This window comes from Heloderma suspectum, chromosome 7 (genome assembly GCF_057233095.1).
Source record: "Heloderma suspectum isolate Gila_16-S chromosome 7, 16-S_ref, whole genome shotgun sequence".
NCBI lineage: Eukaryota > Metazoa > Chordata > Lepidosauria > Squamata > Helodermatidae > Heloderma > Heloderma suspectum.
Window position 1 is genome coordinate 103,138,450 of NC_139464.1, and position 17,946 is coordinate 103,156,395.

At 43.3% G+C, this 17,946-nt stretch overlaps 1 protein-coding gene across 3 annotated transcripts in view; it reads left to right on the forward strand.

Annotated features, from left to right (window-relative positions):
- LRRK2 (leucine rich repeat kinase 2) overlaps positions 1-17,946 on the forward strand; it is a 124,311-nt gene that overhangs the window by 28,396 nt on the left and 77,969 nt on the right. For all 3 annotated transcript variants that reach the window (XM_084811012.1, XM_084811013.1, XM_084811014.1), the window contains 7 exons: positions 2,948-3,027; positions 4,739-4,845; positions 5,279-5,408; positions 6,484-6,608; positions 9,669-9,790; positions 11,823-11,967; positions 13,268-13,407. In XM_084811012.1, coding sequence (XP_084667138.1) covers positions 2,948-3,027; positions 4,739-4,845; positions 5,279-5,408; positions 6,484-6,608; positions 9,669-9,790; positions 11,823-11,967; positions 13,268-13,407 — 849 coding nt within the window. The remainder of the gene's footprint in view (positions 1-2,947; positions 3,028-4,738; positions 4,846-5,278; positions 5,409-6,483; positions 6,609-9,668; positions 9,791-11,822; positions 11,968-13,267; positions 13,408-17,946) is intronic.

A 17,946-nucleotide genomic window follows, 5' to 3' on the forward strand; every position in this document is an offset into this window, starting at 1 on the left:
CTAGAAAGTGTCTAGACGGCCATAGGATTTTCGTTTTCTGGGAACTGACCTCAGAGCCAGCACTCCAAGGTCGGTTCCCAGAAAACCGACTCCCTGCCCCCTCCCCTGCTGCCTCGTAGGTGGTGCGGTTCGTCCACAGCTCTGAGCTCATAAGAACAGTGCGGAGAGACTGAAAAGGGGCATTCCTGGGGGAGGAGGAGGGAACAGAGGAAGTGCTCTCTGGCCTCCCCCCCCCCCCCCCGCTTCAAGGTGCCTGGCTAGACAGCCAAAATTGGTCATCTAGCTGCAAATGCAAGGCGGCCAGAGCACGGAGGAGAAGATGCCCTCCATGCTTCTCCTGCCCTGCACTGGATAGTTGGTTTCCTCTGAGTTTGGAGGTGGTCAACTATCCCCATAAGATTGCATCCTAACTTTTGAAACAACAACCAAAAATACACAAAACAAACAGTCACAGCCAAACAATAAAATTGTAAACATACCATATATACAGAACAAAACCTTAAAAATGAGATATAGTTGTGGGTTTGCAAGCCAGCAGTTATCAGAAGGGAAGTTCATCATTAGAGATGACCTGAAAACAAAAAAGGACACACATAGGAAGTGGAAAGAAGGCCAAGTAACAAAGGGAGAGTACAGGCAGGTAGCACAGAATTGCCGGGATGGCGTCAGGAAGGCTAAAGCGGAGAATGAGCTGAGGTTAGCAAGGGATGCTAAAAACAACAAAAAGGCTTTCTTCAGCTACGTGCATAGTAAAAGGCAGAGGAAAGAAATGGTTGTTCAGCTATTAAATAAGAATGGCAAAATGATAACAGATGACAAAGAAAAGGCAGAGGTGCTCAATTCCTACTTTGGCTCAGTCTTCTCCCAAAAGAGGGTCTATGACCCCCCTGGCAAAGGCGAAGTCCAGGCTGAAGGGGCAGGATTGCAGCTTGAGACTGATAGGCATATGGTCAAGGAACACCTAATTACTTTGAATGAGTTCAAATCTCCAGGGCCGGATGAACTGCACCCTACAGTAATAAAGGAACTCTCAGAACCGCTGTCTATTCTCTTTGAGAAATCATGGAGGACAGGTGAAGTGCCAGATGACTAGAGGAGGGCTAATATTGTCCCTATCTTCAAAAAGGGTAAAAGGGAGGAACATGGGGTCTACAGACCAGTCAGTCTGACATCAATCCCTGGGAAAATTCTGGAGCAGGTGATAAAGCAATCCATCTGGAAGCACCTTGAAAACAATGCAGTGATTACTCGAAGCCAACATGGATTTGTCAAGAACAAGTCCTGCCAGATTAATCTGATCTCATTTTTTTATCAAGTCACCTCCCTTGTGGACTGTGGGAATGCTGTAGACATAATATACCTCGACTTCAGCAAAGCTTTCAACAAAGTGCCCCATGATATCCTGATGAGCAAAGTAGCTCAAAGTGGGCTAGATGAAACAACGATCCGGTGGATCCACAGTTGACTACAGAATCGGACTCAAAGAGTGCTTATCAATGGGACCTTCTCAAACTGGGGAGAGGTAACGAGTCGGGTACCGCAGGGCTCAGTCCTTGGCCCAGTGCTCTTCCACATTTGTATTAATGACTTGGAGGAGGAGGTGCAGGGAATGCTGATCAAATGTGCAGATGACACAAAATTGGGCGGGATAGCTCATACTTTGGAAGACAGAAACAAAATTCAAAGTGATCTTGATAGACTGGAGCACTGGGCAGAAAACAACAGAATGACATTTCATAGGGATAAATGCTAAGTTCTGCACCTAGGAGAAAGAAACCAAAGGCACAGTTACAAGATGCGTGGCTCAACGACACTACAAGCGAGAAGGATCTTGGAATTGTTGTCGATCACAAGCTGAATATGAGCCAACAATGTGATGTGGCTGCAAAAAAGGCCAATGCTCTTTTGGGCTGCGTTCATAGAAGCATAGCTTCCAATCCCGGGAAGTGCTAGTTCCCCTCTACTCAAGCACTGGTTAGGTCTCATCTGGAGTACTGTGTCCAGTTCTGGGCACTGCACTTAAGCAGGATGCAGGCAAGCTGGAGAGGGTTCAGAGGAGAGCAACAAAGATAATCAGGGGACTGGAAACAAAGCCCTATGAAGAGAAACTGAAAGAACTGGGCATGTTTAGCCTTGAGAAGAGAAGACTGAGGGGAGATATGAGAGCGCTTTTCAAGAACTTGAAAGGTTGTCACAGAGAGGAAGGCCAGGATCTCTTCTTGATCATCCCAGAGTGCAGGACACGGAATCGTGGGCTCAAGTGACAGGAAGCCAGATTCCGGCTGAACATCAGGAAAAACGTCCTGACTGTTAGAGCAATACGACAATGGAACCAATGACCTAGGGAGGTGGTGGGCTCTTCCACACTGGAGGCATTCAGGACAAGGCTGGACAGCCATCTGTCAGGGATGCTCTGACTTGGATTCCTGCACTGAGCAGTGGGTTGGACTCGATGGCCTTGTAGGCCCCTTCCAACCCTACAATTCTTTGATTCTATGATTCTAAGTTTAAACTAATTTATTACATAAATTATCATTCTAAATTGTCACATTGTTATTGCAAACCATCCAATATCATACAGAAGGCCCCAATATTAAATAAAAACTGTATTTGTTTACCTCATTTTGTCTTATTCTAATATGTGATGTCATTCTTTTTAATTTGACCACAAACCTCACTTTATTTCGCTACAAGTGGGAGGGATATTAGCTTATCTTAAGTCATATTATCTTAAGTCAGAAACAGTCATGATTCTTGCTGCTAATAAAAGATTACTGAGTAGAATTTTGCTTGACGGATTATTTAAAACCCAAACCAAACAACATGTCCTTTTGTATGGGTTTTGATACTTTCACTATTGCCATAAGTCATGCTGATGATTATTCTTAGTATAATTTGAAATTGTTTATATTGATCAAATAGCTCTTTAAATATTGTTTTCATTTAGGAGGCTGCATGTTGGGCTTTGAACAATCTGCTTATGTACCAGCGCAAGCTTCATGAGAAGATTGGAGATGAAGAGAAAAAGTCAGTAGCCTGAACTGAATGTTTTACAACGTGCCTCTTAGATTTATAGCTTAAGATTTTTTTTGGTTCATTTTTTATATCTTTCATCTTAACCAGCAGAATCAAAACTAGGAGTAGGTGACTGCCTTCAGACAGATGGCACTGGTATTATTGCTTCACATCTTACGTCTTTCTAGCATAATCATTCATATTGGGAAAAGCATGGAAAATAATGTGTGAATGGCTCTGTGCGTGACCTTGTCTGTATATGAGCTGGTGCTGAGTTGTACACAGCTGTATATCAGCTGTTCTATAAGAGAACATCCCATGGTGCTCAGTAACGCTATAAATCTGAGATCCTATGTTAGGCGCATGTGCCGTGACTTCTTCCCACAGCAAAGTTGTTCTAGTTCAAACGATAGAAGGTTATGGCATGGGTAGGAGTGCTGGTGTGGGCATGTGACCCTGGGCACCTCATTGCTACTGAGCAGCACAGGGATGAGCCACCAAGTAGCCATTTTGATAACAGTTAAGACAATGCTGGAAGGGACCCTTGAGTGGTCATGCCTTTGCTGGCTTGGATCCTAAGATAAGTTAACTTAAGAAAGTTCCTGACCCTTACTCTACCCTCCAGCCATTGTTTGCCCCTGAAAACCTCTCTGGAGAGCACTCTTGAGCATGTGGGATGGTGCACGGGAGGCGGAGCTGCTGGGAGAGGGGGGAATCTGGTGAAGGTCTCCCCAATATTGGATGATTTCTCCCCCCCAGCAGCCCCTCCCCTGAATGACACTATTTTGGATATTGGATTTTTTGGATCCATGCTAAAGCATGCTAAAGTAATTTGAAGTCTTGTAAATCTGCCACTAAAGAAAATTATCCAGTTGAAATGCGTTTGGCAAACCCCAACGTTAAATTCAACAGATTGCCCTTGTAGTTTAAGACTGTGACGTTTGTAACAGGGTTGTGATATGTTTTGTGTGTCCTTATAAACCTTGTATATTACTGTTAAGTTGGTTCAATTTTTATTCACTGTTTCACTTTTACTTGCACTTCTTCTGCCATTTTAGTTACGTTTTATAAATGATTTTATTGTTATCATCTTGTTACTTGTGTGTTAAATGTGCAGGTTGTTTTTCCTGATCTTTTCTTTCCCTTGATTTGCCCTTTTCCCCAGCAGACCCCTGTGCTCCAGCCCACATTGTTGAAGAAGCGCCCCCCCCCCCCGACCTCTGGAGAGGTGTTTGGCAGCGGGGGTGCTGCAGACAGGAGGAGGGAATGGGAAGCTTTCCTTCTGTGAACTTATGCTATCTTCTCATGGAATCCAATCCACTGCATTTTACATGCTTTCCCCAAGATCAGCATTAGTGACCAAACTAGAAATAGTAACATATAAAGGCAGCCTTTGGACTAGGGTTGGTGTAAAGAGCTTTGAACCTTCTGGCTTCTGTAGTTTTTGTCACAGAGTATGCCTGTTCCTCATCAAACCTGAAGCAGGGCCACAACTGCAGAGGTCATTGCAGGAGGGATGAAAATCTCGCCTGCTCAGTTAGACATAAAAAGTACCCGTATGTTGCCTTTAATTCCTGATTACTTTGGAATGGCTCTTCTTCCCAAGTATTAAGTGATGACTGAATACGAGAACGGAATAATAACCAACTTCATTGGGATCTGTTTTCGCTATGAAGCTTTCATTGTTTTCATAATTTGTGATTTTTTTTTCTATTTGTGTTAGGTTTCCAGTACACAGAGAAATGATGCTAGCCATGTTGATGCATTCCTCTTCAAAAGAAGTGTTTCAGGCAGCTGCAAACGCCTTGTCAACTCTATTGGAGCAAAGTGGTAGGGAACTGAGTGACACTAAATGGGGATGGAGGGAAGCACAAAACCTGCCCTGACACTAGATTTGTCCTAGACTGAGACAAATGTAATATAACCTTTAACTATGGAAGCAAACAACTGCAGCTTGGGGCAGTGAAGAAATTTCCTCTTTGAATAAAATGCTATGGAGCGGATCTAAGTTTAGTTGCACTTAGGTGTCCTTGACACCAGTGGAACTTAAAAGTCATGACTTAAATTAAGTCCTATTGATTTCAATGACAACTAAGTGGAACTAATTTAGACTGCAATCCTATAAATACCTTGGAGTTAGTCCTATTGTAGAAGAGTGCAATTTTAGTGTATCTGGGTTGACACCCATCTCTTTTCCATTGGGGTCAAAATTAAAACATTTGCACCCAGCATACATGATTTGCTTACTTCTTTCTTATTGTAGTAACTATTAGAACGATTCTGTTGGCGAAAGGAATACACGTGAATGTGCTGGACATGATGACGAGACACCCCGATTCCCCTGAAGTTGCAGAAGCTGCTTGCAAATTGCTGAATCGTGCTTTTGAAGGAAGGTAATTTAAGTTTAGTCCAATGAGCAACTATGTCCAAAATCAGTATCACAATTTTCTATCCATATCTGTGTTCAAGGATTAGGTAGGGACAGTTTACATTCTGCACTTGCTAGAGGGGGGGCATTTGTGTTGGCGTCTATCATATTGCCGCAGCTCTTTGTGTGGCTTGGGCATTGTTCTCCACTTTACTGCAAAGCCTCAATCAATGTGGTGAGCTGCTGTGCAGGAATGTCTCACTGTGTGATAAGAGCCACTGTATGGAGCAATTGGGAGGTGGCCTCTGCAGGGCAGCGTGTAAACAGTGAACTAATCAATGCATTTGGTGTATATTACTTAGTCCACATATTCTGTGTAGGATTCAGAGTGCTACTTGATGTATGCCCAATACTTGCCCAGTGCGTATTTGATGTTTTTAAATTGAACAGCAGACTCCCATCCCATATTACAATATGTTCTCAGTGGTATCTTCAGTTCATGAAGTACCTTACTATGTGGCATGGGGTGTGGGGCTGGTGTTCAAGAAACAAAGCTAGTTGTGCAATTCGTTGGATCCTGACCAGAAAAAAACATAAATAAGTGTGCATAAAGGCTTGAAAATTGTACGTTGTCTGCATAAAGCAGGGATGGGTGACTGTGGGAAGTCCCCAGGAACCCCCTCCATTGGCAGGTTGCACTCCATGGGGTGCCACACAGTCTGCAGAACACCCCCCCCAAAAAAGAAGTTTTTCAGAAAGAGGGGGGGAAAGTAACACGACAAGGAACAAAATTAGCTTGTTTCCAAGCTAAAATTGACACTTCGGGTGCTCCGCAGCCCCCATGGGCGCCTTGTTTGTTGCTATAAAAGATAAATATATTTTTTAAATTTGGGTGGGGGCATGGTAGGGATTACATTTGGGCCACATGCTGTCCGCCCGTGGCATAAAGGTTTGAAAATTGTTTACTGTTTTGAGATACAGTTGTTTATACTAAATATGCAATAGTTTATAATAAAACCGGAGTAATGCACATAGTTATTTAATAAACAAATGTGTAATTGAGAATGTGGTCTTCATTGTTTGCATGATTGATCTTCCAGTTTCCCTCCTCTGGATATAATGACAGTAGCTGCATCCAGTATTGTAAAAGCTATGCAGAAGTATAAAACTTTGCCATCGGTACAGCTGGAGGCATTAAGAGTTATTTTACATTTTATGACTCCAGGTAAGAAATTTAATGAAGAATATTAGCATTCCCCATAATCCAAATGAGGGGCTATAAATAAGGCGTCTGCATTCATGTATTCTTTGAAATGTCTTGGAATTAAAAAGGAAGAAACGAAGTGATCGCAAGTTGATGAGCCTGAAGCCTAGTTATTTTGCTGTATGATTTCTCATTAACTATACTGAAGCAAATGAAAATTTGATCAGCCTCTGCTAATGAGAAAACAAGATTTGAGGGGAGAACTAGCTGATGGAGGAAATATTTTACAAAGTTGAGTCCTGTTGGGTTGTATTCAGTGGTGTCCCTCCACTGATGGAAGGCTCTGATCCAGTGGAGGCTTCTCTCAGTGGAATGGGGAAGATGATTTTCACCAGTTCCTCCTCCCTGCTGCAGCCCCTTGTCATGGCCCACCCACCCATGGGGTTGAGGGAGCCTCTGGAAGCGAATGAGAGGTGGATCACAGAGCCTTCCATCAGTGGAGAAATCCCACTGATTTCTGTGGGAAAGAACTGAGTGCATGTTTGCTTCTCCTGTTGAAATCAATGGGAACTAATGGGTGCTTAACTTTGGACTGATTATCTGTGTAGTAAGTAATTATAAGTCAAAGCAAGAAAAACAGACCAGTACAGATTAATCTATGAATACACATTAATCTATAATGTGTTTCATACCTATTTTAACTCAAGTTACAGAGACTTACACCAAAACATCCCTTCCCCCAAGTAACATCATAATGTACTAAAGCACTCATTCCACAGCTATGTAATTATCCATCTGGATTACTGGTTTGAACATACACGTAACCATTACATAGATATTCCCCTGTGTCAGCTTAAGCCTTGGCATGGGGACGAGTTGCAGCAAGGTAAAGAGAGGTATGACGCAATGAATGTCAGCGTGTGGATGCACACGTGTCATTGCCGGGGGGGGCGGGGGCTTGTGACTATATAAGCCATCCAGCCCTGTCCTTGGGCCTCTTCCATTTCCCAGTGCCTGCCTACCCTCTACTGCAGTGTAAGCTTCGCTGGTCACCTTGGGGCTCAGTCGGAATTTTTTGCCTGCTGCGAAATTAGCCCTGCTGGCTCACTTTTTTTTTTTTTTAACCTGCTCTTCTGCACTGATGCAAAGGGACAAGGTTAGTTGTTGGGTGGGTTGCTGAATTAGGTTAATTCAGTCACGTCTGGTGTGTTATGCAGGTTGGGTAACAGATACATGAGTGCCTTGAGACACCGTTATGATGATTGTTGATTTCTGAGGCTTGCCACTCAGGGAACCCAATAGGCAAGATACAAATCAGCTTCAGGGCTTGACCAGCTTACCTGCTCAGAGTTGTGGGACCCCAGGAGGGAATGACACCGGAAGGCCTACCTACTTGGCTGAAAAGGTATAGACCTGAGGTGGGGTGGTATAAGTTCACCACTCTAAAGGTCCAGCGTGATCTTGCCCAAATAGACCAAAGTTTAGTTGCCTGGTGGATGTAGATCTCACACAGACAGCCATCGCAGATCCTGTTTTATGTAATAAATGTAGCCCTAGTTCAACCTCCTTACCTGTATCTCACCTTTTTATTTTCATCTCTGCTTGCAGTATATAAAGCCTGATCCCATGTACATTTTACTCAGAATAACCCCTACTGTGTTTATTGGGATGTATTTCAAAGTACTGTTCATAGGATAGCAGCCTTAGGCTGTAATCTCCCAAATGCATACTTTGCCATTATCTGTCGTGCAAATACACAGTTGATCCAGCGTGAAAATAATTTAAGCAGAAGGCATCAGTAGTAATTTATCCCTCACCCCTTGCTTATTTAGCCTGTAGTTATTTCGCCTGCATTTTTTGCATGGCATCTTTTCTCATGACTGAATAGTGGGGATGCTCTAAATACTTTATTTTAACAGACTGACGAAAATGTAGTCTGTATTAATGTTATAGCTGGTGATGTAGTTGCTTTGTTCCTGCACTCACTGAATGAATTCATTAGTTAAAAAAACCCTGATATAATCTGTGTTGTGAGAGGGTTTTTCCTGAAAAGCAGGCTAGAAATTAATTAATTAATTAATTGATGATGATTGATGATGATTTTGTTATTATTATCACCACCACCATCAAGGCTTGGTAGCTGAAGATCTGATGTTTTTAATGATATAATTTTGTATGGTTTAGAGGGTGTGAAACTGAAAACTAATGACCTGATCCTGTGCATGTTCATTGAGACGAAAATCCCACTGAGTTCAGTGCAACATGTGTCTAAATAAGCATATTTAGAATTAGTCTTTTGGAATTTATGTTCCAAAGAAATCTATATCAAATCCAAAATATGTTATACTTCTGTATTGCCCATCAGTATCACATGATCTGTTGGGGAAGATTAACCAGCAAAGTAAAATAACATTATATAAACATTTAAGAGAGCAGTCCTGTGGCCCCTAGATAGCATCTGAGAGGTGTAGGATGCAGTGGATCCCCCTTGGAGGCCAGAGATAGAACTCTGACCTCAGAGATCGGACCGTGGATTTTTCCACACCCCTCAAGCCCCTCCCAGTCACTGCAGACAGCTCTGCAGTAGCTCCCTCTCCCAAGGTCAGGACTTTGACCTCAAGAAGGGAAGAAATGGCTGTGTTGGGGGCAGGCCACTGGCAGGGAGGGGAGAAGCCACGGATCCAGTTGTCTCTCAGTCTCTGCCCCCACCCTTGCAGAGAGAGTAAGTTAGACAGGCTCAGAGGCCTGTCTAATGAAAAATGCTTCTAAGGAGGACAGAAAAGCAAAAAACCCCTCTGATGTTCCTCCTGCTGTCCTGGCAATAGTCCAGCAGGATAGAAGATGTTCGGGTGCTTCCAAAATCAGAGTGCACCCTCCTTTGGGCTTGTAGCCCATAGGATTCTCTCTTAATGACAAAAAAAAAATAGTCTTTCAATGTAGACATATGCCTTGTGTCCTAAGGGACATGGTAAGTGGAAATATTGAGGTCTGGACTTTGGATGCATATAGATATCCTTGACTCATTTTAATTACACTATTTCCTTTTATAAGGAGAATGTTTCTGTTTTCTCTATGTTACAGGAGCACTGAAAAACCAGCAAAGTAGGCCTTTGGGAGATGCTGACTTGGTGCTATTAAAAGTGATTAAAAACCAATGTTTGTTGGAAGGGACTCACTTGCTTGTTCTTGATGCTCTGAACACGGTATGGCTAGATTCTTTTTTCCATGACAGATTTACCCTATGAAAAATGAATTATTGGATAACTCTTTAAAAAAATGGGATAGTAATTTTGGGGAAGACTGTTCCTACATACGTTTTGATGTAATCACTCAGGTTTATGCAAACTGCTTTGGAGTATTTAAGATGACCATTTGTTTACTTAGTACTGGTTCTCACAGTCACTTTCCCTAAAGCACAAGCAATCCAGGTGAAGACTTGGCTCACAGCTCAAATGGAGAAATAGTTGCATGAACTGGGCTGCACATGAATATAGCCACAGCAGGTCGCATGACTGTGTTATCTGGAACAAGTATGGTTGCCATCACAGACATTGCTGCAGGCTGAATCTCTGCATGGCCTGGCTTACACATCTGCTTCTCCATTCAGAGCTTGTGTGTGACTCAAGGATAGGCAGCAGAGGCTCACCTATAATGTTAGTGTCTGCGTGAAACAGCCCTTATGCATTAATATGTTGTTGGACGTATATTTAAAGACTGAAATATAAAGGGAAAAAGAAGGTGCACCTCTGCCTCTAAAGGGCTTAAAATAGGGGTGTAAAACTTCAGGCCTAGGGACCAAAGCCAGCCCTCTTGGGGTCCCAATCTTGTCCTCTGGGGGTTCTCAAAAGATCACACCCCTGTCCCCACCCCTTTTCCACCAACCACCAATCATTGGGTGGTTTCGGAGCTTTGGTGCAGCTTTTCCCCATTCTAAACAGTTGAAATGCCCCTCCTAAGGCTTAGTTCGCAGCAGTAAGAGTTTCAAGCTAAATATGCTGGTATCTTTGGAATTTTGGCTCAACCCTTTTGTGTTTGGCCCCACCCATTTTCCTTAGGCCCTGCCCACTGCTAGAATGCAGCCCCCAAGAGCTTCTCTGAAATGGAATTCAGCCCTTGGACTAAAAGAGGTTCTGTGCCTCTGGCTTAAAATCATTCTCATTTTATATAAGGAAAAAGGACTACATGCAGCTGAAGGAGTAAATATTGTATAAAATTGGGAGAGTTCAATCTGCCGCTTCAGCCTATCCTTGAGCCACGGACATGCTATTAATGGAGAAGCATTCCTGTAAACCAGGCCTTATGTAGATTCTGTTGTGCTCTAGAAATTGGATTCAGGGACTCATAATTGAAGGTGGCCATGCGGCTACATGAGTATTGAGTCTCAACGTCGCTCAGTAGATTTGGCTGTCTAAACTAGCGAAAAGTGCAATACAAATTCCAGTCTCCATTTCCCTTCATAGCAAGTTTTCTTCCAGGTCCTCTCCACTCAAGTTGGAATGTTTGGTCCATGTTGTAAAACAGGGGTGGGGAACGTGTGGCCCTCTGGATGTTTTGGCCTACAACTCCCACCAGCTCTAGCCAGCATAGCCAAGAATGAGGGATGATGGCCATTGTAGGCCAGCACATCTTGGGGCCCACAGGTTGCCGCTAAAATTGTTTCAGGGCCCTTTGTGTACTGATTTAGTTTTTCAGCTATGTGGCAAACTGATGATTTTAACCACATAAATGCTCATTGAAGTCACCTGTTATTTGAAGCTCATAATGCTCATCTGTTACCTGAGGCTCTCCCAGGGCGTGATCTGAAGCTTTGCCTGAATGTGCTGAAATGCACCTTCCCTGCCTGTGCAAGCAGCCTATCGCCAACAGTGTCCCAGTTTCTCTAGGAGCCTGGATTGTTGCATGGCTCAGCAGCTGAGCAGGGCCATCAGCCCAAGCAGCACTCCAGCTCCCAGATATACCTATTGCCACTACTTGGTAACCTGCCCTGGTGTTCAAGGGCTTTAGCTCAGCAATACAGAGTTTATAAACTACAATCCAAGTACTGAAGAATTCATCCTGAACAAGAGATGTTTTGAAATGTAACAGCTGAAACTGGATGGTTTGTCTTCCTTTTAAGTTTCCCCGTTACTTCAGTTCTGCAGTAATTGATCATATTTGCAAAAGTGAAGAAAAATAACTTAACATTTAGTTTTTGCTCTTCAATATAACCTTAGTTTCTGTTCTCTTCATTTCTAGTTTATTGGGAATCCTGGCATTCAGAAATGTGGATTTCAAATACTTTCCTCTGTAGTGGAATGTTCAGGTGCACTAGAAATGCTGTCCCAGCGAGGGATGACAGATACTGTACTCCACACACTACAGATGTATCCTGATGATCAAGGTACAAAGTAAGGTATCTTATTTAGATAGAACTCGCAGAGCTGTAGAGATGGGAAGGACCTTACATGTCACCTAACTGCAATCTCCTGCCCTAATGCAGAGCACCCAGTGACTAAAGCATCTCTGCTAGATGGTTGTCCATCCTTGCTTGAAGGGCCTTTGAGGGAAGTAAAGGCCCCCTTTACCAGCTGCAATGAGACGAGTGAAACAAAAGCCTTCAAAACACCAGTCTAGAGGCATTCTTGTATGCCAAAGAGAAATGCAACCCCAGACTAATAGAATTAGAGGATTTGCACGTAATGCTAAACCACGGTTTAGCACAAGACGCACGCAAGCAGGAAAGAGCCCAAGCAAAGCCTCAGGCTTACACACTCTTCCCTCCTCTCCTCCTCTCCACTTCCTGCATAGCTGGGAGAAGGACTTCAATAGCATTTAGTTCTACTTTCAAGGAATCCTGTCTTGTTGTGATGTCCGTACCATGTGATTGTTGTTTAAAACTAACTCTGCTCAGTTAAACAAGCCAGCTCTGGAAACCACAGTTTGAAGTTGGCTTGTTTAGAAACTGACTGGAGGTGTTTTTAAACCACAATCTCTGGTTTGAACAACATGATAAGCCTGGATTCTTTGAAAGGGAAACCAAAGTCCTTCTCTGGCCCCATGGGATGGGGTGGGCAGCGTGCAACCCTGAGGCTTTGTTGAGCTTATTCCAGTTCATGCATATAGCAGTAGACCATGGTTAACTGTTATGTCCAGACCAGGTGAGACGGTGAAAAATATTAGAGACTTGTAATGTTTTGTACATAAAAGCATTTTAAAGCAAAGCAGTAGAGAAGTCATATGTGAAAGTCATTAATTTGTAATTGGTATGAATGTTTTCTTGTAACTGTTTGAAGAGGAAGTTAGACATTCAGGTAACTTAGTGCAATCCCATGTATGTCTACTCAGAAGTAAATTCTGTTGAGTTCAATGGGACTTACTTCCAGGTAAGTGCACATAGGATTGCAGCCTTAAAACATTCAGCCCTTTCATACTTCAGCTAATAGGATGGCATGTTGTCCTGTTTTTCCAGAAGTCGTACTATAACCGGAGGAATTTAGAATATTGTCTTCCAGTAGAGATGTTTCTTTTCATATTTAAAATATAAGAAAGATAATTCTCTGGAGTGATGTTTTGTAATGACAAAGCAAGTCAAAAACTGGTGCAGGAGTAGAGTTGGGAGCAAGCAAGAAGACTGTGTTAAAAACTCCTCTGTTTTAATATTCCTGACTGCTCCCCCCCCTTTTTTTTTTCTTTCTTTCTAGAAACACAGTGCTTAGGTTTAAGTCTTCTGGAATCCTTGATTACAAGAAAGAGCTTGTGTATTGCAACTATACACGTTCTGGCAACAGTCTTGGTTTCTACTTTACGACGCTTTAAGGATGTTGTTGAAATACAGGAGCATGTATGTGATGTGTCTAGTATAAAAATGCAGCACTTTTCTGTTTGGGCAGGAGGCTTCTTTGGGGAATGTAAAATTCAAAGACATATTTTCCTTCTTTGTTTGGAATATAACAAGGCTGTCCACTCTTGTGGGCTGGATTTCTGTGCCTCGCTGCTTATTTACCCATGGCACTAGGTCTTAGGCTTCCTTCACACGGAGCTTTTATCCTGTGATTGAGATAGCTCCCTCACGGAGGTTCGCAGGCTCTTTACATGATGCCGTGACCCTCCAGGGCATCTCCTGCACTAAATGCCCTTTAAATGCCGTTTTTAAATAGATTGTAGATAATGAGCTTGGGGTCACGAAGAGTCAACAAGATAATGAGCTATCAAATTACCCCGTTGTTTTCCACTTGAGTTCCCTCCGTGAAAAGAGAAAAAGCAGCAAGAAGAGGAGCGAGATTAATGAAAGATAATGGAAGACTCAGATACGGGGAGAAGTGGGGGGGAAGGGGAGAGCGTGTAAAGGAAGTCGTGAATCTGCATTTAAAATGGAAGCAGAAAGCCCCATTTTAAATGCAGGATTTTAGGCTGGAGTAGAGATGCCCTATAATCAAATCCAGGAGATCTTGTTTAATTTTAACACTTACAGTTAAATCTCAAATCCCTACTGTACCCCTTTCTCATTATCCTTTGTGAACCTACCTTACCTGTAAGGTAAGAGGTTATGTTAGTTTTTAAAAGAAGGCCATTAACATTTTTTTTAAGATCTAGAAACTCCTTTGGACATATTCATGTGACACTAAGAATATAATTTTGCCTGTAGTTCTTTGTGTAATATAACAAGTGAAACAGCAAAGACAGTTTCAAATATTATATGCCACACAAATGATAAGTCCTTTGAAATGTGAATGGTAGTACCTTGAAAGGCTGATTTAAAATTACAGTAATCATGGCTCTCATCCTGGGCCTCCTGCACTAGAAAATTATGGGTCTGGTGTTTCTAAGAGCATGAGAACATGCATTATGAGACAAATGTGATTGTTGTTGTTCAGTCATTAAGTCATGTCCAACTCTTCGTGACCCCATGGACCATAGCACGCCAGACCTTCCTGTCCTCCGCTCTCTCCCGGGGTGTGCTCAAGTTCATATTCATTGCATCGGTGATGCTATCTAGCCATCTCATCCTCTGCTGTCCCCTTCTCCTTTTGCCTTCAATCTTTCCCAGCATCAGGGTCTTTTCCAGTGACTTTTCTCTTTGCATTAGGTGGCCAAAATATTTGAGCTTCAGCTTCAGTATCTGTCCTTCCAATGAGCACTCAGGGTTGATTTCCTTTAGGATTGACTGATTTGACCTCCTTGCAGTCCAAGGGACTCGTAGGAGTCTTCTCCAGCACCACAGATCGAAAGCAATTCTTCGGCGCTCAGCCTTCCTTATAGTCCAGCTCTCACAGCCATACGTTGCTACTGGGAAAACCATAGCTTTGATTATACGAATCTTTGTCGGCAAGGTGATGTCTCTGCTTCTTACTATGCTGTCTAGGTTTGCCATAGCTTTCCTCCCAAGGAGCAAGCGTCTTTTAATTTCATGGCTACAGTCACCGTCTGCAGTGATCTTGGAGCCCAAGAATGTAAAATCTGTCACTGCTTCTATTTCTTCCCCCTCTATATGCCAGGAAGTGATGGGGCCAGATGCCATGATCTTAGTTTTTTTAATGTTGAGTTTACAAATGTGATAACTTTGTGCAAATGCAGAAAATTTAAAAACCAGCTTAAGTTACTTGTGTGAAAGTTGTGGTATACCACAGGCCTGTTTCCTTGGAAGCAAGTTCCACAGATTTCATTGGGGCCTGCTTACACTTCTAACTAGGTAGGCTTGGGATCGCAGCCTTAGTTGCACTGCCAGTGGAGATAACATTGAGATCAAGAATACCAATATCAAGGTATGTGTTCATAACTCAGAATGATGAGGGGCCTGTGTAAATGGGCCATCAGAGAATCACAATTTTCATATTCCTTCTGTCATCAGAAATACAGTGCTTTTCAGTGCAGTCAGTTCACATGGCCAGCTTCCAGCAATCTAGCGTAGAGAATTCAAGTGATGTCCACGCATATGTGTACCAGGGTTTGGTGACTGGCATTTGAATGTGTGAACTGACTCTGTTGAAGTCTGAGTTGACACAAGGTAATATGAAAGTTCTGTCTCTGGTGTTCATCTTTGATAAGTCATTCACATACACAAATCATCACTTGATCAAGTGATGAATATGCATGTGTGAATCTTGAGCAAATGGAAATATTACTTCTCTCTTTAAGTAGGATTGCATGTAATTGGCTCATGCCTTCTGTTACACTGGTCTGCATACAGTAATGAATCTTTAAAAGAAAGTGACATAATGTCATGATGGAGCATGTCCTGGGACTCCATCCTTATAAATGGGTTCCCCTTCATGTTTCAGCTTTTTAGGCAAATAGTGGCAGAATGCATGACAGGCCCATTCACAAGCGATCTTCACCATGATAGGATTGCCCCAAATTTGCCTTGTGGTGGGTTGGTCATTGTTTCCCTGAATTGGAGGAGGTGGTATGGCTTGGCTGTTTGAGAATTCCTGAGTTGTTTTTTTTACCACTAGCTATTTAGCTTGCAGTGTAGAGAACATAACTAGCTGAAAAAGCAGTCTTGGAGATATTATTCCACCCTGGAAAGGTTTAACATACAGTTTTTCATACAGATGTCCTTCGGTCAAAGCTTCCACACACACCCTCTGGAATCTGTTGAGTTTTTATGGAAGCTCTAGTTTCACTTCAAATGTACCAGAATCCTGTGAATTCTAGGGTGGAAACTGACAGCTTATTTGACATGCAACGGTATCATTCTATCTTGTTAGTGTCTGATAAGCACAGTGAGGCTAACTGCTGCAAAGAAGCTTCCAGGATGAAGCTATTCAGGATTCTAGGACGTTCTGGCCCTGTGGCAGAATTAAACAGTATGACTGAGGCTCTCTTCACCCCTGAATTTTTGAGCAGGATCGTTCTTCTTTAATCACTGGTTTTCACAGGAGCTTTAGATGACGCCACTGCTCTACTGCTGCTATCTCATAGCTTTCCTTCCCTCTTCCCGTGTTACCTGAGAATGGGGAAAATCCGGCATTTTCTGTGCTTGCAATTGAAATCGTCATTTCCCCCCTGTGTATTTCCCCTTTAGCGCTTTCTCCCGCTTTGTGTGGGTGTGTGCTAGGGGGTGTTGCTGGGTGGTGTTGTATAACATTGTCATGACAACAAATCGGTGGGAGGGTGGGGGCAGGTCACTGACCACGCTTCCAGTGACCGTTTCTGTCTCCCTCCCATTCTATTATGGGCGCTTGAACTGTAAAGTGGTTAACCATCCCAAATGCTTCTCTGAGATCCCCCTGAACACAGCAGTGCTTACTTCTGAGTAAACTCATTGGCTATAAGGCCTCCTTTCCTGGGAGTAAGTGCCATTGAAATCTGTGTGGCTTTCTTCTGAGTAGGGATACATAGGAGTGCATTGTAAGTCTACTTCGAATAGCAGTCTTAAGGTCTCCCATCCCCTTCAGTGCATTTACTTTGAACCTCCTCTTCCTATTGACTTCACTGACTGCTTCTTCTCCCTTTTGCTCACCAGAGTGATGGGCTTTTTTCCTCCCAGGGGGAGTCTCCCTTCTCAGCCATGCAGGAGAAAGGCTTGACAGTTAGGATTTCAGTGGATATTAAAAGTGCCTTTTCTCCTCCCCTGAATAAATTCATCACGCAGAGCTTGGAATGGTCATTTTTAATAGTTTCCTTTTTGGGTGTGGAATTGTTTTAGATAAGGCAGTAATGCTGAGGTGGTTTTCCATAGCACTCCCTCCCACCTAGCCAGCCACTGTCTCTTCTCCTAGCCCACCTTACAGGGTCGTTCAGAAGCCATAATAAGGGGGAAGAGCAACAACAGCACGAGGAGGGGGGGAGCAAGCCGGGTCTAATAAAGAAGGTGTCCCCCGTGAAGCGGTTGCCTGGGCGGGGCGGGGGGCACGGCTAGGGATGGCTTGGTGCAGTGACTGTATACAAGTCCATTTGTGGATTTCTTCTGTTGTTGGGAACCCGGAAATTGGTATACCCTTCAAACTCGGTAGTGCAGGCAATATACTGCATTTAATTCCATCACACACTGACATATTTAGCAGAGAAGGACGAGCAGTGCCAGCAACCTTGGGGTAAGCCACCCAGATGACTCTCTCCCTTGGAGGAAGGAGGGGACCAGCTCCCATAGCCTGCTATCTAGATCACTAGAAGGGCTTCCGACTTCCCTCCTGCTGCAGAGGAGTGGAGGGACGGGCAGAGCCATTCATCATGTTACAGAGGGGAGGGGGTATGGAGCCAGCAGCCCCCTTCTATCCTGATTGTTCTGTGCAGCCATGAAAAGATACAGAGCGGAGGGGCGTGCTATGAGGGATTCCTGTATACAGGGCCAGTGTAAATCCTGGAAAGTATCTGGAATCAAAAGGGCCAGTTTGTATTGGGATAACATGACAGGTGTGAAGAGAGCCTGAGGCTGTAA